Genomic DNA, 21,935 nt, shown 5'->3' on the forward strand with positions numbered 1-21,935 from the left:
CCAAGTGCTTTCTAAGTGCCAGGAACTATCCTTAATGTTTACATATAGACCTCATTTCATCTGCACCAACCCTGTGGGGTGCCACTGTAATTCCCACTGTATAGCTCAGGATACAGAGACTGAGTAACTTGCCAAGGTTTATATCCCATTGCCTCCCAAGCTAGTTTTTCCCATAATTTGTTAGTGTAAGCCAATAACGCCCCACCCCTTTTTTTTTTTGCTTAAACCAGTTCAAGCTAGTTTCTGTCACTTGTAACAAAGCAGTTCTGATTGGACTTTTGTTTCAACTACTTTGTACATTCCTCTCTAGAGTGCCAACTGTATGGTACAGAATTTTCAGACACTATTAATGACTGCAAGCAAGACAATTCTCTAAAGACACCTGCTCGCATTTAACTACGCAGGCCACAGGTGTAGCTACAAGACAGCAGGGCACAATGCAAGGGAACTACTCAGAGGAGACACTAGGCTTCCTGCCTGTGGCAGACATAGATGGTTCACTCAGAACCCATTCCCGATCCCCCTTCTCCTTGCCTGCCTGAAAAACCAAAATACTTGCTTTCTCAGCTTTCTGCACAGCCAGATGACACACTCTGGGGCAATGAAAGGCCTAACGGAGAGATTCCAGCACAGTAACTAAAAGTATGGGCTCTAGAAACACAGTGCCTAGGTTCACTGTCACATGAGCTGTATAAATTTGGCCACTTCACTTAACCTGTTCCTTGGGCAGAATAAGTACACTGAGCTCATAGTGTTGTGGAGATAGAGGAATTAATAAACGTAAAGAACTCAGGAGAGTACCTGGTGTGTGGTAAACACTCTGTGTTAGCAGTTGCTATTTTAATCACCTGCACAATCTCTAAGGTAGATTGTTAAGTAAAGCACAGAGGTGCAGAGCAACACCGCTCGTGTGTGATGGCATCTGTGTGACTATGGAGAGGCTGGTGTGAGCGTACATACACACCTGCTTGTGTGTTGTGCCGATGCAGAACCACCTCTGCCAGGAGACCGGACCTGCTCTGAGTGGTGGCCTCTGGGATTCTGCACTGGGAAGACCTACTTCATAACATGTCCCTTCTTTCCTAACTGGACTGGACTTCTGAAATCATGTACTTCAGTTACTTAAAGATTTTAAATCGTTTTAAGAGAATCAACGCCCCTCCCCTTTCTCTTAGTTTGCGTTGTTCCCCAACAAAACGGACAGTCAAAAAATTATGGCAACTATATCTCAATAAAGCTGTGAAAAATTACAAAAGAAAACAGTCTCATAAAGTCGTAAGGTATTCAAACACAAATGGGATGGTAATTCCATTGGACATGCCCTGGAAGATTTCTCTAGTGAGCAAGAGGTTATATTCCGCCAACTCTAAGATTCACCTTTTTGGTAGCACAAAGGGAGAAGGGAGCTAGAGTAGAGGCCAGGGTATGATGAAAGAACGCGCAACCATCACAGACTGCTGGCACCAGACAGGAGGCACAGCAGGTGTGCTCCAAGGGCAGGCTTGTCCCCTCTGAAGGGCATGAGCTCCAGAGCCAGACAGACATGTTGTGACTTCTGGGCCAGCCACTCCTTCACTGTATGCACTGGACCAAGTTACCTAATATTCCTATCTGTAAAATGAGAATAACATCCGCCTTACAGGGTCGGTGTGAGCCATGAGCAGCAAGGCACCAGGCACACAGCAAAGTACCCAAATAACAGAGGTACATGTCACTGGAGGGCAAGAATGATCACCTTCAAATGATTGGTTGGTTGTCAATCTTTTAATATACAAACATAAAAAAAATGACAAACCAGAAAGCAGTTTTACATTGACTGAGTAGAGATAATTACATACAGCTGTCAACCCCAGAACCCGACACTGAATCACTATAGCGCCTGCTAGAGCCTAACCTCCGAGGCTGAACCATTCGGCCCAACTCACAGAAGCGGCAGAGCATTAAGCAAGGCCAGCGTTCTCAGGCCCTCACTTCTAAGTCCTTCTAAACCAAGAGGTCAGAGCAGAACCAGGGAAGATTGTACTGTTACCCAGAAGACAGTAAGAATAGCACTGGCGACTTTGCTGACTACTCCTTGGGACTCTGTGCCACAGAGTTACTTTGAAAGGCCCCTGTGTATACATGTGATTGGGCCCAAGTACAGATATTTTGATCTGAACTGTGAGGTTTACAGCAAATACAGGGTGGGTCAAATGGTTCTAGGCCAGGGAACAAGTGTCACAAATGCTATGTCTTCAATGAAATAAGGCATATACTGCTACCCCCAAGTACCCTGAGGCACAGGGTGGCTGCCAGACTAGTCTATCCACATGGTAGACTTCAAACCTGTGACTTCGCAAAAAAAACCTGGGTGCTGAGGGTCCTCCTTCTAGTAAAAGCCACAGGCCCTACAACACAATGCTAGAAAGTCTTTTCTTAGTCACCCTTGGTTAAAATGACAGTTAAGGTCATTGGGGAAAGAAGAGAAATACTAACCACCCCTCCTTTCATGTTTCAGTAGCCAACAGGAATCTGGACTCCGAAAAGCCACAAACACTTTTTCTTCACGATTATGAGCAATTGTGGCAACTGGTCAAATGTGTTAGTGGCAGGAAAGCTGAGAGAGACCCATGTGAGTGGCACTCATGGTGGGGAGCTTATGGCGGTGAGCAGCACGTCAGCTCTGTGACTGCCATGCTGGACAGGGTGCTCCGCTCTGCAGCCTGTCTTGGGAAGCACCCAGCCATTCAAAGGACCAAGGGTGGGAGTGCTGAGAACAGATGATCTGTACCCCATAGATAATGGCATGGAGTGACTGATAACAGATACAGTTTAAGCAGAGCATTTGGAGACAACTCCTCTAGATGTTCTATTATTAAAGTCTTAAGAGCTCAGAGCAGAGGATGATTAAGAAATTCAGAAGAATTAAAAAAAAAAAAACCCAACAACAAAAAAGGATGGGTAGAAGGTGTCAAAGACACAAGACCTCTTTGTAGATGCTGACTGGCTCACTTTGTCCCCAAGTTCATCTTAGAGCTCAAGTGAATTCAAGACATGAGACAGACACATTAGACTTGTGTCAAGGGCAAGAACTTCTGGTAGTAGCTCTTGGTGACGTCAATCATCAGCTCCTGGGTACACTCTGGAAGCTCCCCTGAGAACAGTCCTGGGGAAAGAAAGATCTGGTCAACCATGGGAGCCAGGGAGGCCTGCAGCTCTTTTCCTGTTTAAACCCCTAGAGGGCCCTTTTGTTTAGTCACAAAATGTCAGAATGCTAGGTTTTCCATCTTTGGTGCTAACAGAATACTTCCACTGACAGTCTTCTAGATGACAAGAATTTTTTATACGTGGGGAAGGCAAATAATACTGCTCTCAAAATGGAGAAATCTATTCCAGGTAAAAGAGCTTAGCACATTATTGCATGAACTGAAGAGTTAAAGCAACTCTGACTACATCAAGGTTGTTCCAGACAAGGACTTGTCCACCCCATGGATTCAGGTGTGACACCTCCTGGGCAAGTCAAGGTGAGAACTCTCGAGGTAAGAAACTGCCCTCCTACTCGTACAATGAAATGAATCCAACATCCACCAGACAAAATATGGGTGGGAGTAGAACAGAAATGTGCTGTCAGGAGACAAAAGACGGGCCTCGTTGAAGAATATCCGGGAAAGAAGCACTCTCTTATGGATGGAAGTGTAAACTCATACGACCATTTTGAGGAGTAACTCAGGAATATCTAGCAAAACTTTTAAAAGTTCATACCCTGTGATCTGGCACATTTTTGGAGGGCTTGTGTTCGTAACCAGCTATCATGGGATATTACACTGGATCTTAGCCAAAAGGCCAAGCAGTGATAATGATGGGCTATTACTTCATCTGTGTGATCTGCCTGCCTCCTGGGGGCCTCTGAGTTTTTGGTTCCTGACCCAGATTCTTTCTGAATGATTTGCCTTTTAATTTGTTCTATGGCTCAGTTTCATGGTGTGGAGCTCTCCAAAAATGTGCCAGTTTTCCTGCAACCCTATGCCTCTTATTAAAGATGGAGATTGCCAAAAGCAGCTTTTAGATGGCTAGCTTTTGCTGTGAAACCAAATAAAATAAACATGGGAAGTATCTTAAGACAGAGCAAAAAGTTCTAAACTCTAAATAAAGGGGTGTGAGTGATCGTCAAGGCTTCCCCACTAACCAGCTCTCACGCCTGGGACAGCCCACCCTCTCCAGGCCCCCATTTCCTCATTCATATAACAATCTCTAAGGTCCCAGGCAACTCGAATCCTTCATCAGAAGCTCCAAACACAGTGTTTCTTTGGATTTGAAAAGCCTAGCAGTGGTTCCCTGACTCCTGCCATTGGCCATAAGCTGGTTCTAAGGACCTTCAACAAGTTAAAAGAGGTTAAGAAGTTTCTCTAGCACTGCATTTTTATTTATTTATTTTTTAAATAGAGAGAGAAAGGGAGGGAGGGAGAGAGAGAAACATTGATCGGCTATCTCTTGCACACACCCAGACCAAAGAAGAAGCCATGACCTAGGTATGTGCCCTGACTGGGAATCAAACCCCCAACCTTTTGGTGTATGGATGACGCTCCAACCGAGCCACCAACCAGGGCACAGTGAACTTCCCACCTCATATGACATGCTTGTCTGACAATCTGATCAGCACTTGCTGAGAACAATTACTTTTTCTCAGTGGGAACCCCATATGGAGAGAATTACTAATGATGTCTCTTCCTCCTCTGCAAAAACTGAGATGAATGAAATAGCAGAATGGCCAATTTCCTCCCCAAAGAATCTGGGTGGACGATGTTGTCCATCCTTGAAATTCATATTCAATGATCTGGGTAATGAGACTGTTTAAACTGGAAAAACAAGCCACCCGGTAGCAGATATCATCTATGAATTTGTGATGTGCCTGTGTATATGCCACAGAATTTCAACTGTGAAACAACATGAATGATGCTGTCTTGGGGTGGGGGGAATGTGAGGTTTCTGTCTTCCTTTGACGTCAGTGTTTTCCAAGCTTTCTAGGGTAAGCGTGTATTACTTCTATTTCCTTGCGTGCTGTGTGATTGGAAACTCAGCTCAAGGGGGGTTTTACCTGAGAGCATCTGTCAGCTGAGGTCGAGAGGCGACGCATTTCCTTCTCTCAGGTGCCCTAGAGTGGTCACTGGTATCAGACCATGCTTTATGGTAACTTTTCAGTTTGGACATTCCTGGGCGGGGCAGAAAGCATATGTCCAAATCCCCAACCAATGTGAGCATAAGGCCGTAGTTAGAATTCTCTGGAGATACTTCCTTTTCCCTCCTAAAGCCCAAGCCAAGAGAAACATGCTTTTTGTGCTCTTCCTATGCTGATGGCAGTTGGTTCTACACCAAATTTTATTGGGGGACACCCTTCAAGAGGACCTCTGCCATGTGTGCATGCAAGGCTCTCTCTCATGCCCACAGTGTCAAACCCTCAGCTACTCTATTCGGAAGACAGAGTCACCTGAAGCGTGCTTACAGTGTCCACTTAGTTTCCTCTTTGCTTCTGACCTGGATAATTTCCTTATCCAATTATGCATGTAAAAGGACACCTGTTGCCTTGGCTGGTTTTGCTCAGTGGTTAGAGTGTCAGCCTGCTGACTAAAGGGTCCTGGGTTCGATACCAGCTGAAGGCACGTACCTCAGTTGCAGGCTCGATCCCCGGCCCTGTTGGGGTATGTGTGGGAGGCAACCAATCGCTGTATCTCTCTCACATCGATCTTTATGTTTCTCTTTCTCTCCCTTCCACTCTCTCTGAAAAGCAATGGAAAAAATATCCTCCAGTCAGGACTAAAGAAAAAAAAAAATTAAAAAGGATACCTGTTAAATTATAAACAGCATTCTTAGGTGCTTTGTAGCAGAAGAATTTTTAGGTTAGCTAGACTAACATACTGTCAGAGACAGAAACCGCATGCATTGCTTTTGTGAAGGAAAATAAGCTTGAGTTCTCATAATCAACACCCATGGTTACCTGGGCAGCCCGAGAAGACAGTGAATGGCGGGACCACAGTTTCTGGGGGTAATACTGTGTTGTCAAGAATTTTGCAGCAGTCTTTCAACACACACCGACGCCCCTGAAATTAAAATGTTATTAATAGGAAATAGATCAGGAAATAAAAGTAAACATGGACAGCTAGTTTATATTCTCTTCATTAGCCAGGAATAGTGGTAAGAGGCTTGGCCACAATTCCCTACTTCAGATGGTACCTGCCAAGCAGGAGGAGGTAGGAATGAGTGTGAGTGTGTGTGTGTGTGAGTGCACATCTGGAGCGGGGTCTATAAGCTAGGGACAGTTCAGGTTATCTTAAGCATTACAGATTATATGAAATTCGGTCTTCTAAGGGTTCTGTTTAATTTTCTTTTCTTTTTTTAATTTAGTGGGCATCTGTTTTGCTTGCCCAACATATGTTCGCCTTTCCTCTGGTAACGGAACCTGTCTCTCCCCTGGGAACTACCCCTATGCCCAGCTCAGCCCGTGTGCCTCAATCCCATCTCACACTCCAAAATCCAAGCTGGCCATAGAGACTGGCTTAGGGAATTGACATTTGAGCCAAAAAACAGTCTAATGAATCTCAACGTCAGGGCTTCTGCTGGGACCACTGAGAAAAGAAGCTCCTCCCAGAGAGGTTTCTAAAGGACAGGACGGAAGGGGAACAGCCATCTTGCTTCCATGAGGAAAGACCCTTCCTGAGAGCCTCCCAGAGGAAAACAGAAAAGCGAAGGAAACTGATTCTCATGACTTCATTGAGGCCCTAGAACCACTTGTGCAGGAAATTAGAATCCACTTCTATACTTGTGATGTGTATTAGCCCATCCATCCACTGAAGGCTGAACCTTATGTCTGACTTTATGCACTGCCACCAACTTTCAGCTCTGCCACCACCCATGGCTTTCTGAGGGCAGGAGAGGAGGTCTGGGAGAGGCGTGTGTTCCACGGTTAAGGGCAAGCAGAGGCTTCTGTATACAGGTTAGAGGACTGCCTCAGGTTACTGCTATAAGTTTTGTTCTTTACTGACTTACGTTTACATCCCCAGGGCCTGTAATCCACTGTGTTCTGGTCAGATGATCTGACACAATATACCTGGCTGAGAAGGGGAACTCCTAACAAATACCAGGACAATGCTAACCTGTTGAGATCTCAGATTTTACCAAAGAATATGAAGTATATTTTCATTTGGTTGTGTCCAAATTTTCCCCATTATTAAATACCCAAATCAGATGTATTTCCAGGAATTAACAGGTAGATTGCCAAATGAATTTTTTACCTCTAAAAAGCTTACACTTCTAAGGTCTGAATTTCTAAGTGTCTACTAACTTGTCTCCAGCTGGGTGGACAATACTTTGGCAACATCTTTAGCTCAGAAGCAAGTCATCACTGCAGCTACCCATCCTCCTTGCAAAGTGCTCTTCGATGAATTCCCTGATACTGGCAATTTCAAAAAATCCAGCAGCTGACCAGCTCCCTGGTGATTTCCAAATGACTCAAAGATGACATCTTAGCTCCTAATAACTCAGACTAAGCACATGGGGCCCTGAATAGAAGGAAAGAGAACATGCTGTGTAAGGCATGATACATTCACATAGAGAGATCTGTGCACAGTGGGCCCTGACAAAGAGGAACAAGGGACACAAATCTTCTCACTGTACCACCAGTCACCACACAGCCCGTATGCTCCTGCTGTGTCCACTGGTTGACCATTCTGCCCACTCAGAGAAAGGAGGCTCAGCTAGGCTTCAGAGTATTCTGGGTAAACGGATCAACTAGAAAGCAGCAAAATAAAAAATGCAGGTACTTCTTAGGCATAATGGATTGGCAATTAGTGGAGAGGTTAACAGCTAAAACTATTTTATTCTTTCCTGGAGAACTTTCCTGAAGAGGTCAGGAAGTACATGTTGCCAGCATTAAGCCACCTATATCTCCTGATGCAAGTTATTTAGCATCTCTGAGCCTTGGTGTCCTCACCTGTGAAACAGGATGTAAAACCAACCTGCAGGGATGCTGTCAGGATCAGAGGGGTAAATGTACAACTCACGGCACAACAAGAGTGCCTATTAATACTGCCTGTTGGGCTTTTCCTGCAGGCATCTGGGCAATTCTGATTAATACCTACAACTTCACATATCTAAATAGAGACCACACTACCACACGGAGGCTATAAGAAGGATCTGTGTCATGGGGCATGCCAGACTCTAAAATTAGAGTTCCTGCCAGCTCTAATATTCTAGAATCCTAAAAGAATCTTTCTCCTCACATTACCTGAAAATCTGTAAAGGCTCAGGAAATAAGTACAGTACTACCAATACTGAGCAACGACTTTGTCATGACAGTCAACTGAAAAGTGACCCAAGAAGCAGAGTGCCTGACAATAGGGCTAGAATTCCCCAAGCCCTGGGAGCAGCATCTGGATTGGATCTTTTCAGATATCTGCTCTAGGGCTAAAGGACAGGGCTAAAGGATAGGGCTAAAGGACTCTGCAGGTATGGCGATGTCTTCACCTTGCTGTGGGAAACACCAGAAAAACCCAGCTGTGGCTTGGAAGGTCAAACAGGGTGAGGGACAGGTTGGATTTCGCTATCTTCTCTTTCATCAATGGCAGGCCAACCCACAGACTTTCTGTCTAACACTAAGAACTCTGGAGGTGCATACTTGGCAAAACAACCACTGCCCTTAATTCTGGGTAACAAGTCAGGTTGGAATGTTTCTTGCGGGATTCTTGTGGTTCTCCCCTGCACCATGCCCTTGTGGCTCCTGGAATATTAACTGTATAGATGCTGCAAGTTTTCTGATACTTCAGAGTCGGAGTCTTATCCAGAGCAGAGAGCTAGCTCTGTGTTAATGGGAGCAGCCATTTAATAACATGAAAAAGTATTGGCTTTTCCTAGAATCTTGTCTGAGGTACAAGTTTAAAGTGTAGGAAACAGCCCAGCCAGCGTGGCCCAGTGGTTGAGCATCGACCTATGAATCAGGAGGTCACAGTTCGATTCCTGGTCAGGGCACATGCGCAGGTTGAGGGCTCCATCCCCAGTGGGAGGTATGCAGGAGGTAGCTGATCAATGACTCTCTCTCATCTCCCTCTCCCTTTCTCCTTCTGAAATCAATAAAAACACATATGTTTTTTTTAAAAAAGGTCCATCTTGTGTGAAATCTTTAAAAATAAATAAATAAAGTGTAGGAAAACGTTTTCCCTAAACAGAATTTGGCTCTAATCATTAACATTCTCATAAATCCTAACTGAAACCAAGCTCTTCATCTATGAAATACCAAGAAACCCAACTTTGTGAAGACTTAGTGGGATCAAAAAGCTGATGCCGAGGCTCCCATGAACCAGGGTCCTATGGGTTCTGTTGCACAAGGGGATCCTGTGCACCCTGCATGCCCATCACCCTCAACTACCTGCAGTTCCCTGCAGTCATGTCCTGTGATGACTCTGAGTCAGTCTCTTAACTGAAATGCCCACCCTCCCCCGTCTAGGAGCCAATTTCACCTCACCACACCAGACAGTAAGATCCCTGAGGTAAGGCAACAGTAGGCCGTATAGCAGAGTGGCCATTCATACCACCCAGCTCTACTTAATAGCCTCATCGATCCTCTAGTATCTAAGGTCTCCAGTCTTCTCACCTGCAAACAGGGAGAACAATAGCATCTACCACCCTTGGAGGTTGTGAGGAGCAAAAAAACATGGAAGGAAAGAGTTTAACACCATAGGGAAGAGTTTCAATAAAGATCAGCCATGGTCATTAATGCAATTATAATGCCAGTAGACCAGAAACTACTTCTACCTTGTCTGGTACAGAAGCAGAGGCCCACTGATGTGAGAAACAGGAGCTAGAGGGGAAGCAAGGCTGCTTAGCCAGCCAAGTCACCATACTCACAATCACACAGTTCTTGCCAACATGAACATAAGAGCCAATCTGAGCAGCGTTGACCACACAATCTTCCTCAATAAAAACATGGTCCCCAATATGTAAAGGGAAGAATGCAACGCTATAGAAAAAAAAGAAGATGAACAAAGAAAGGTCAAGGTGATGAATTTCTGGTCAAGGCTTACAGAACTACAGATCCTAATCTCAACTTCATCATCTTGTCCTAATAAGACTGTTCCTAGCAAGAAGGGAATCCTCAGGCTAGGGAAATTCTATAATTCTACTAGCTCAAAATCAGAAATATTAAACCAAGGAAACAGCAAGGCAGAAGGGGCAAGATATTCTAAGCTAAAAGAACTAGCACCATGCCCTGGCAAGTGTTGCTTAGTGGTTAGAGCATCAGCCTGCACACCAAAGGGACTTGAGTTCAATTTCCGGTCAAGGGCACATATGTGGGTTGTAGGTGTGCAGGAGGCAACCAATAGATGTGTCTCTCTCACACTGTTTTTCTTTCTCCCTCCCTCCCTTCCACTGTCTCTAAAAAAGCAACGGAAAAAATATCCTCGGGTGAGAATTAATAACGATGACAGAAAGAACTGGCACCATATACAAATGAGTGAATGTGTGCTCATTTCTGCTTCCTTTGAAAATGCTCACAGATCACATTTTTAGTAATCCGCTCTATAATACGCCAGGGACTGACATCAGGTTTGTGAGATATAATTTCTAGCACCCAACATTCGAAAGATGTATATATTCATTCATTTTATTGAGTTTCTACTATATGCCAGACTCTAAGCTAGAACTGGGGATACAATGGCAAGGATAAGCAATGCAATCCTGCCCACAAGGAGCTTACAAGAGAAGAAACAAGATTAAATAAATGATTATATGTAAAGTAGTTACAACTGAAGGAAGTGCTACAGAAGAAAAAAACCATGTCATGTGAGGATATAACAAGGAGACTTGACCCAGAATGGAGGTTTGGTGAAAGCTTAATCGAAAGTGACATATATAAGCCAAGACTTGAACATGAGTAGCAGTTAGTGGCTTTCTACAGGCTTCTAACACTGCTCTCACTCTCCAGGATTCCTAAAGTGTCATGGACAGAGGTTCTGTGATCATACTTACAAGTAATTTCAGTACCTTGGGATAGGAAATATTTGGGCTGGAATGAATATAAAGTAGCTGGATGCTCACTGGCTCTTTTCAGCCCTGCATTCCATTCTAAAAATATGAATTAAGAAAAATTTAAAGAGTAAAATGCTCTTTAAATTTTCCTTAATTCATTCATTTTTTATCTGTACACCTTGTGTGGCAATGAAGTTCCTGACCTCATCATAGTCTACAATAGTACTGCCAGTTCCTCAATCTTTTTTTGAATTTTTTAATATCTTTATTGATTTCAGAGAGAGGAAGGGAGAGGGAGAGAGAGAAACATCAATCATGAAAGAGAGTCATTGACTGGCTGCCTCTTGCATGCCCCCGACTGGGGATAGGGCCCGCAACCCGGGCATGTGCCCTGACCAGGAATCAAACCTTGATTGCCTGGATCCTAGGTCAACACTCAATTGCTGAGCCACGCCCAGCCGGGCTGCAAAGTTCATTCTTGATGCTTTTCTTGGACCATATCTAGCCCAATAATGCTTTTAGCAGAAAGTGGAGTCAACACCTCTAGCAGAATATCAGTCACTGCACAAAACCACAAAAGGGTACCTACCACAAGTGTTCTGATTTCCCCCAATAGCCTTCTGAGTTAATGAGTGAATAGTTTCCCGTGAGTGATTTAGAGTGACGAACTGCTCCAACCCCTGTATATCATGGAAAGCCTAGAGCCCAACATCATTATGGGAGATACAGGATAATTCCTGTATGATACACTCCCAGATATTAAAGTTAGTCTGGCCCAGCAGGTGTGGCTCAACAATTGAGCACCGGCCTATGACCCAGGAAATCACGGTTTGATTCTGGGTCAGGGCACATGCCTGGGTTTCGAGCTTAATCCCCAGCAGGGGGTGTGCAAGAGGCAACCAGCCAATCAATGACTCTCATTATTGATGTTTCCCTCTCTCTCTCCCTCTTCCTTCCTCTCTCTGAAATGAATAAAAATATATTAAAAAATAAAAAGTTAGTTGCTCTCTTTTCTGTTCCTCCTTTACATTGTTCATATCAATGTGACAGGACTATCACATTACATAGTGGTGATCACGTTATAGTATCACATTATATAGTAGCTACGTGTTTATGTAAACGTTTCTACCACTAGGTTTGAAGAACCCTGAGGCAGGCCCTGGCCAAGTAGCTTAGCTGGTTAGAGCATCATTCCAATACGCCAAGGTTGCAGGTTCAATCCCTGGTCAGGGCACATATAAGAATCAACCAATGAAAGTATAAATAAGTGGAACAACAAATCCATGTTTCTCTTTCTCCCTTCCTCTCTAATAATAAATTTATTTTAAAAAACAACAACCTTGAGGCAGGAATGCTATTTTATCTATCTTTATATGCCCTGCTTATAACTTAGAGACTGGCATAAGGAGAGTATTCAATAAATGCTTGTTGAATTCCTGGATGAAATGCAGATGGTGTCACAGGTAGGAACCAGGAGAGTAAATTAGCCAAGAGAATACCACCATAGCAGGTATAGTGGCCAGCTTTCCAGCCCTGTCCATGCCCTTTCTTGGACACTCCTTATTCCCACTGTGAGACGAGTAGGCCTGACTTGATCTGGCCTCTGGATCACAACTATTAGACAGCTATCAGGGGTGAACACTTAACTCATGCTGAGCCAATCAGATTCCCTCTACCACAAATTTGAAATAAGACCTGAGATCTCTACTTGGTATCTGTTGGAAGTCTAAAAGGAAAAATGATATAAATAAGGGGCAGAGGCAGCAAAGTTGGCTCCAGGAGGAAAGGGGAAAGAGCCAATTTGAGACAGAGGAGAGGGAAACAGAAGTGCACAGAGAAGGGCAGATAAATACAAAGTATAATTTTGGAGAGAGAGAGAGAGAGAGAGAGCACTAGATACACAGAATAGTAGTCTTGATTCTGGCTAGGTGACTACTTTTGGGCTCTAGTCCCTTATAAGGCTTGGCCCCTTTTTCTACCCTTAGGTTCCATCAAATATGCTTGTGTGTGTTTATTTTGTTTATTTTTAATTTTTATTTTATAACACTTTATAGGAGTGACAAATTTATTGGAGTGACAACGGTAAATATGAACATATAGTTTTCAGGTGTGGGTTTCTATGTCACAAGATCTGTATATTGCTCTGTGTGCCCACCACCCGTTTGTGTCTGTTTAATAAGAACTCCCTTTGCTTTTGCCAGCTTAAGTGGATTCTGTTTCTGGAAACCAACCAACCTTCACCACCACCACCAGACTAGGACCACCACCACTAGAGCTGTGCCCATTTTGGTGAATTCTTACTCATTGTCTCCAACAATAGCATAGACCCATTCCTTACACCACAATTCAAAACATGGAGAATACCACCAGTAGCAACAGCTTGTCCAAGACTGAAAGAAGATAACTAAGTTACATACCCTTTGCTGAATTTCTTGAACGGTGGCCTTATGACACTCCGACTTTTCACAACACAATGACGTCCAACTCTTACATTTGCCAGATCCCCTCGGATAATACAGTCATTCATCACAATGGTCTATAAAACAAACCACACTTATAAATTATCGACATAAATGAAAACATAACAACAAAAAAAGAGTAGGTAATAAGATCCTGAGTGAAAATTGTGCTATGATCTACTGAGTCACATATTCTATCTAAAGGTATAACAAGGTTAAGACCTTCTTTGGACCCTGATTTGAACAAATCATTAAAAAAAAATATCTTGAGATACTGGAAAGACTAAACATGGACTAAGGATTAGATGATATCAGGGAATTACTAGATTTTTTTAAAACTTGTAAGAGAAATTCCTTCATAACACTGACTGCATGGTTTGCTATTAAAGTTTGGTCTTGTGGCCTTCGCAAGCCATAGAGAGTGACTTTTATCTACATTACTTGTGGGTCACAAGGGCAAGTTTATTCACAAATGCCTGAAATTTGAATTCCAACCTGATGGGCAACTGAGATATGCCAATAACAGTAATTACAAAAATGATGTCATGGTCAGAAACGAGGCATATGTACATAAAAGTGTGATGGAGAAACTGAAGAGAATAATTGATGACAGTGAAATTACCAAAGAGAATGATGCCATGTGGCCTCCCAGGACAGAGTGGGCCAGCAGGAGCTTGAATTTGTTATTGGAGATGAACACAATTCTTTCACAACACCAAAAAATTGGTTCCCTTGATTCCAAGATGGCGGCAGATTAAGTGGAAGTTACACTGACATTCTCCCAGGACCAAACTGGAATTAAAACTAAAATATAGAAAAACCATTCTGAATAATCAACAGAAGAGTAGCTGGAGAGCACTCTCATAACCAAGGAGGAAATGTGGAGACAGAATAGAGACTGATAGGAAGTATGGAGGTATGAGAGGGCTGGCAGGGCTCCCACAGGCAGCAGCTGAAGGTTTGGAGGGATATCTCAGCTGTGGGGGCTTCCCACTGAGGACTCTGGGGCCTAAATCCCAAGCTGGGATCCCCAGCCCAGAGCACCAGAACTGAGAAAGATGCCCATATAACATCTGGCTGTGAAAAGCAGCCGGGTTTCTGTCTGCCAGGGAGAGGGGACTGGAAACACAGGCACCCTCTTAAAGTGCCAATGCAGAACGTTTCATGTGCAGCCACTCACCTTGGGATCTGGCAAAGGGAGGGCAGAGTAGACTAGAATGGTGTGAAAGGAGTCTAGGGTTGTGGGCTCTTGAAATAGAGCGTAGAGGGCAGTCACCTGGATTCCTGTGTTGAGTGATTCCCTTATACTGGAGAGAAGACCGTTCTCAGGCAGACACTTACCATCCAGGCATCGTTTGCCTGGGGGAGGGGGAAGCAATTGCCCACAATGCTGGAAAACCTCTCACCCTGCCCTGTGGAGTTTACACCGCGCTGTGGTCTACAGCATGAGTCTCATTATGAGACTCAGGTTAACAGCCTGAACACAAAGGCAGATCACTGGGTGCACTGAATCTTTGCCTGATCTGCTTCTTGACCCGGGCCTCGGAAAAGCAGACCTCGGTGTGCATCTTGGTCCTTTCCAATGGCACCCAGCCCCAAGCAGTGGGAGCCACAAGCTGTGGGTTGTTGATAGCTCCAAACAGGGTGCTCAAGGCCAGTCACAAATAGCATCTGAAATTGGCCTGCACCAGAGACCAGTCAAAAGACTGGGAGTCCTAGCAGATCTACCTAATACATAGAAACAAACCCAAACAGGCATCCAAAATGGATAGACAAAAAAACCAGCCCCAAATGAAAGAATAAGAGAATTCTCCAGAAGACGAGCTAAATGAAATGGAGATAAGCACTCTATCAGAGATAGAGTTCAGAATACTGATCATAAGGATGCTCAACAGCATGAGAAAAGAAATGGAAACTATGAAGGAAATTAAGAATGACAGCAGAAATAAAATAAAAAAACATTTGAAGGAGTAAACAGCAGATTAGGGGAAGCTGAAGATCAGATCAGCAAATTAGAAGACAGTGTAGAAAAAAAAATCACTCAATCAGAGAACCAAAAAGAAAAAAACAATTAAAAAAAGGACAGTTTAAGGGAGTTATGGGACAACAAGAAACATAACAATATTAGCATCACAGTAGCCCCAGAAGATGTAGAAAGTAAGCAAGGGTTAGAGAACCTGTTTGAAGAAATAATGGTAGAAAACTTCCCTAACCTGGTGAAGGAAAAAGTCACACAAGTTCAGAAGGCACAGAGAGTCCTAAGCAAAAAGAACCCAAAGAGGCCCACACCCATATCATAATTAAAATGCCAAAAATTCAAGACAAAGAGAGAATCTTAAAGGAAGCAAGAGAAAAACAATCTGTTACCTACAAAGGAGCTCCCATAAGGCTGTCAGCTGATTTCTCATCAGAAACTCTACAGGCCAGAAGGAAATGGCATGAAATATTAAAGAGACTAAACTCTTTCAGTCTCTTTTTGTCTGGGAAGCTTTTTATTTCATCTCCTATTTTGAATGATAGTCTTGCTGGCTGGTTAGAGTAGTCTCAGTTTCAGATCTTGCAATCAGCATTGCAAGAAATGTTAAGGGACTGCTTAATAAGGAGTAGAAAGATAGGCATAAGGAATTAAAATGGCAATAAATGAGTACCTACCAATAATAACCTTCAATGTAAATGGATTATATGCTCCAGTCAAAAGACATTGGGTAGCTGAATGGATAAAAAAACATGACCCAAATATAAGCTGTCTATAAGAGACCCACCTCAGAACAAAAGACTCACACAGGATGAGTGTGAAAGGATGGAAAAAATTTTTCCATGCAAATGGAAAAAAAAAAAAAGCTGGGGTAGCAATACTCGTATCTGACAAAATGGACTTCAAACTAAAGGCCATAACAGGAGTCAATAAAGGTCACTACATAATAGTAAAGGGATTGATTCAATAAGCGGGTATAACCCTGGTACACATATATGCACCCAATATAGGAGCACCTAAATATATAAAAAAACTTCTGGAGGAGATCGACAGCAATAGTCATAGTAGGGGATTTTAACATCCCACTGAATTCACTAGAGAGATCTTCCAGACAAAAAATCAACAAGGAAACAGTGACCCTAAATGACACACTAGATCAAATAGATTTAAATATGTGTATGTGTGTGTATATATCTTTATTGATTTCAGAGACAAAGGGGGAGGGATAGAGGGAGATTGAAACATCAATGATGAGAGAGTCATTGATCAGCTGCCTCCTACACCACCCGCCCACTGGGGATCAAGCCCACAACCTGGGCATGTGCCCTGACTGGGAATCAAACCTTGACCTCCTGGATTATATGTCAATGTTCAACCGCTGAGCCATGCCGGTAGGGCTAGATCAGATAGATTTAATTGACATTTACAGAACATTTCACCCCAAAGCTCCAGAATATACATTCTTCTCAAGTGCACATGGGACATTCTCAAAGTTAGACCACATGTTAGGACACAAATCAGGTCTCTACACACACGTTCAAGGAGATTAAAATTGTATCAAGCATCTTCTCAGATCACAATGGCATGAAATTAGAAATCAACAATAGTAAAAAACACTCAAAAACATTCAAACACATGGAGGGTAAATAGCATGTTATTAAACAATGAACAGGTTACCAATGAGATCAAGGAAGAAATAAAAAACTTCCTGGAAACAAATGAAGATGAACACACAACAGCCCCAAATCTATGGGACACAATGAAAGCAGTCTGAGAGGGAAGTTCATAGCACTCACTGAAAAAACAAGAAAAAAAATTTTAAAATACACTAGCTAACCCTATAATTTAAAGACTTAGAAAGAGAACAACAAGCACAGCCCAGAGTAAGTAGAAGGACGGAAATAATAAAGATCAGAGCAGAAATAAATGACATAGAAACTAAAAAAAAAAAATACAAAAGATCAATACAAAGAACCAAGAACTGGTTCTTTGAAAAGATAAACAAGATTGATGAACCTGTAGCTAGACTCATCAAGAAACAAAGAGAGAGGACCCAAATAAATAAAATCAGAAATGAAAGAGGTGAAATAACAACTGACCCAACAGAAATAGAAAGGATTGTAAGAAAATACTATGAACAACTATACGCCACCACGCTGGACAACCTGGATGAAATGGACAAATTTCTAGAAAAATACAACCTGCCAAAGCTGAGTCAGATAGAATCAGAGAACCTGAATGGGCCAATAACAGATGATGAAATTGAAGCAGTAATAGAAAAACTCCCAGCAAACAAAAGCCTGGGCCCAGATGGCTTCACAGGGGAGTTTTACCAAGCATTCAAAGAAGAATTAACACCTATCCTCCTCAAACTATTCCAAAAAGTCCAAGAGGAAGGAATACTTCCAAGCTGTTTTTACGAGGCCAGCATTAGCCTAATTCCAAAACCAGATAAAGACACCACAAAAAAAAAAAAGAATGATAGGGCAATATCCCAGGTGAACACAGAAGCTAAAATCCTCAACAAAATATTAGCAAATCAGATCCAGCAATATATTAAAAAGATCATACACCATGACCAAGTAAGATTTATTCCAGGGATGCAAGGATAGTACAATATTTGCAAATCAATAAATGTGATACATCACATAAACAAATTGAAAGACAAAAATCATATGATCATATCAATAGATGCAGAAAAAGCAGTTGACAAAATCCAATACCCATTTTTGATAAAAGCTCTCAGGAAAGTGGGAATAGAAGGATCATACCTCAAATAATAAAGGCCATATATGACAAACCCACAGCCAACATCATACTCAATGGGCAAAAACTAAAAGCATTTCCCTTAAGAACAGGAACAAGACAGGGGTGTCCACTTGTAACATAGTACCGGAAGTCCTAGCCACAGCCATCAGACAGGAAGAAAACATAAAAGGTATCAAAATAGGAAAGGAGGAAACAAAACTGTCATTATTGGCAGATGACATGAAATTGTACATAGAAAATCCTAAAGACTCCACCAAAAAACTACGAGATTTAATAAGTGAATTCGGCAATGTAGCAGGATATAAAATTAAAACCCAGAAATCAGTGGTATTTTTAATACGCCAATAATGAACTCACAGAAAGAGAAACTACAAAAACAATCCCATTTACCATTGCAACAACAAAAAAAATTAAGATACTTAGGAATAAACTTAACCAAGGAGGCAAAAGCCCTGTATTTGGAATACTACAGGAAACTGCAAAAAGAGATAGAGAAAGATATAAACAAGTGGAAGAATATACTGTGTTCATGGATTGGAAGAATTAATATCATTAAAATGTCCATACTACCCAAAGCAATCTATAGATTCAATGCAATCCCTATTAAAATACCAAGAGCATATTTCACAGATTTAGAACAAATACTGCAAAAATTTATATGGAAAAAAGACTCCGAACAGCCACAGAAATCTTGAGGAAGAACAACGCTGGAGGGATCACAATACCAGATATCTAGCTATACTACAAAGCCATTGTAATCAAAACAGCCTGGTACTGGCACAAGAACAGGCATAAAGATCAGTGGAACAGAACCCAGAACCCAGAAATCGACCCAAGCCATTTCACTTAATTAATATTTGACAAAGGAGGCAGGAGCATACAATGATGTAAAGACAGTCTCTTCAATAAACGGTGCTGGGAAAATTGGACAGGTACATGCAAAAAAATGAAACTAGACCACCAACTTATACCATACACAAGAATTAACTCAAAATGGATAAAAGTCTTAAATGTAAGTCATAAAACCATAAAGATCCTAGAAGAAAACATAGGTAGCAAAATCTCAGACATATCTTGTAGCAATATGTTTGCCAAAACATCTCGTAGGGCAAGAGAAACAAAGGAGAAAATAAACAATGGGACTACATAAAAATAAAAAGCTCCTGCACAGCAAAAGAAACCATCAACAAAACAGAAAGGGAGCCCACTGTATGGGAAAACATATTTGCCAATAATACATCTGATTAGGGGTTAACTTCCAAAATATATAAGGAACTCATGCAACTTAACAAAAGAAAGACAAACAATCCAATTAAAAAATGGGCAAAAGACCTAAAATAGACACTTCTCTAAAGTGGACATACAGATGGCCAAGAGACATGGGAAAAAATGTTCAAAGTCACTAATCATCAGAGAGATGCAAATTAAAACAACAATGAGCTATCAATTCACACCAGTCAGAATGGCTGCCATCAAAAAATCACCAAATGACAAGCACTGGCAAGGATGTGGAGAAGAGGGAACCCTAGGGCACTGCTGGTAGGGATGCAGACTGGTGCAGCCACTGTGGAAAAGAGTACGGAGTTTCCTCAAAAAATTAAAAATGGAACTGCCATTTGACCCAGTGATGCCACTTCTAGGATTATATCCTAAGAAACCCGAAACACCAGTCAGAAAGAATTTATGCACCCCTATCTTCATAGCAGTATAATTTACAATAGCTAAGATCTGGAAACAGCCCAAGTGCCCATCAGTAGATGAGTGTGGATAAAAAAGCTGTAGTATTACCCGGCCCACATGCCTCAGCGGTTAAGTATCGACCTATGATCCAGGAGATCAAGGTCTGATTCCTAGTCAGAGCACATGCCCGGGTTGCAGGCTCAATGCCCAGTAGGGGGTGTGCAGGAGGCAGCCGATCAATGACTCTCTCATCATTAACATTTCTATCTCTCTGTCTCCCTCTCCCTTCGTTTTTCTGAACTCAATAAAGACATATTACAAAATTTTTTTTTTTTTAAAAGCTGTGGTATTTACACCATGGAATACTATGCAGCTGTAAAAAAGAAGGATCTCTTACCCTTTGGGACAGCATGGTGGGACCTGGAGAGTATTATGCTAAGTGAAATAAGCCAGTCAGAGAAAGAATCACATAATCTTACTCATATGTGGAATATAATGAACAAAACAGACTGAGGAACAAAACAGATCCAGAGACATAGAAGCATGGAACTGACAAATCTCAGAGAGAAGGCAGGAGTGAGGGAGTGGGTGGGGAGAGATAAATCAAAGAACTTATATGCATATATGCATAACCCAGGGACACAGACAATAGTGTGTGGAAGGCCTGGGGGTGGAGGGGAACAGGGACATCTGTAATACTTTCAACAATAAAGATAAATTAAAAAAAAATTGGTTTCCTTGCCCTGGCCTGTTTGGCTCAGTGTTTAGAGTGTTGGCCCATGGCCTGGAGGGTCACCGGCTCAGGCCTGGTTTGGGGGGGAGGAGGCAGCCAATTGATGTGTCTCTCTTGTGGATGTTTCTCTCTCCCTGACTCCCCACCTCTCCCTCTCCTTCCTCTCTTCCTTCCACTGTCTCTAAAAACCAGTGGGGGGAAAAATGTATCCTTAGGTGAGGACTTAAAAAACAAATTGGTTCCCTTATTGATGTCAATCAATCCAAGGACCCAGAAGGCTTAGGAGTATTTTATCATCTTATCCAAGACCTGACGTGTTTGGTTTTCAGTCTTATTGGATTATACTTCAAAATTAAGCCAATCTAGACTGAATATTGGTGTGCACACACGGGGGCTAAGAGCAATGTGACAATCTGTGGAAAGAAGGCAAAGGTATGCATCCTGCAGGTGGCTTTGTCCCTTACCTTGCCGTTGAGGACGATGTTCTGACTTCCGCACAACACTGACTGGCGGCTGACTTTGTTCCCCGACGCCTGGAAGGAAAGAGCAGGAAATGAGAGGGAGCACGCCGAGTGGGTTTTGGGCTACAGGTTTCCACCAACAAAGTTCATATTGGAGAGAAAATGACTTGAAATGGCGTGTAGTCTACCATGGAACGAGTCCGTAATTTCAGTAAAGCAAGGGTGATTAGGAAACGAGATTCGGAGGCCGGGCCGAGCATCTGCAAGCGGCCGGTCTGCCTACAGCCCAGTGACATCGGAGACGGGCATTCAGGCCCCCATCCCACGCCTCGGGCCGAGCCCCTATCGCAGAACTGTGAGGGTTCAGCGAAAACCAAAACAGCAGGAGCAACGTTGACTGAGCAGCTTACACACATCATGTACTGACTCTGAAGTACCTAACGTAATTAGCACGTAATAAATCAGGTTCGTCCTTAAGGGCCCGACGCCTGGAGCTGTAATTGATATCAGGATGGACGAGACTTGTCCTGCTTTCTCGAAAGCATTTTATCTCTACGAGGAGATCAGGATTCAATGAAAAAGCCTACACTGGCCGTTTCAGGAATAAATGACAAGGCCGGAGCACACACGCCCGTACGCGCCTGGGGACCCGCCGGGGCGGGGTGGGGCAGGGCAGCGCGGCAGGGGCGGGCCGCGTGTGGTCGCGCGCACCGTCTCGATGTACTCGGACTTGTTGTAGAGCAGCTCGCCCAGCTCCATGGCCACCAGGTCCTTCGAGCAGCCTCGGCCCCTGTCAGAGTCTGTCAGTCGGTCCGCAGACAGAGAAGCCGGCTACTTCCGGCGAGCCCTGCACTTCCGCTCCC

The 21,935-nt window shown here is 43.0% G+C and overlaps 1 protein-coding gene and 1 pseudogene across 2 annotated transcripts; one reads left to right on the forward strand and one right to left on the reverse strand.

Moving 5' to 3' along the window:
* Positions 1-1,743: 1,743 nt before the first annotated feature.
* On the reverse strand, positions 1,744-21,935 carry DCTN5 (dynactin subunit 5). The gene is made up of 6 exons (XM_081131882.1): positions 21,784-21,935; positions 21,076-21,144; positions 13,413-13,531; positions 9,874-9,985; positions 5,972-6,074; positions 1,744-3,145 (listed from the first exon to the last, which is right to left on the reverse strand). The coding sequence occupies exons 1-6, from the start codon at positions 21,829-21,831 to the stop codon at positions 3,048-3,050; spliced, it is 549 nt and encodes a 182-aa protein (XP_080988008.1). The 5' UTR covers positions 21,832-21,935; the 3' UTR covers positions 1,744-3,047.
* LOC308554419 (protein mago nashi homolog pseudogene) lies at positions 13,827-20,977 on the forward strand (annotated as a pseudogene). Its single transcript has 3 exons — positions 13,827-13,833; positions 13,867-14,176; positions 20,832-20,977. The product of its transcript is annotated as a protein mago nashi homolog pseudogene (transcript).

Source organism: Miniopterus schreibersii (genome assembly GCF_964146895.1).
Source record: "Miniopterus schreibersii genome assembly, chromosome: 3".
Lineage (NCBI taxonomy): Eukaryota > Metazoa > Chordata > Mammalia > Chiroptera > Miniopteridae > Miniopterus > Miniopterus schreibersii.

What these genes read in the sequence shown, in the direction of transcription:
- DCTN5 (XM_081131882.1), bottom strand. Translation starts at nt 21,831, where the DNA reads ATGGAGCTGGGCGAGCTGCTCTACAACAAGTCCGAGTACATCGAGACG. An exon ending in TTGGCAAGAACTGTGTGATT is followed by an intron (nt 6,075 to 9,873) that starts GTGAGTATGGTG and finishes TTTTAATTTCAG; the next exon opens with GGGCGTCGGTGTGTGTTGAA. An exon ending in TGTCTTCTCGGGCTGCCCAG is followed by an intron (nt 3,146 to 5,971) that starts GTAACCATGGGT and finishes TTCTTTCCCCAG; the next exon opens with GACTGTTCTCAGGGGAGCTT.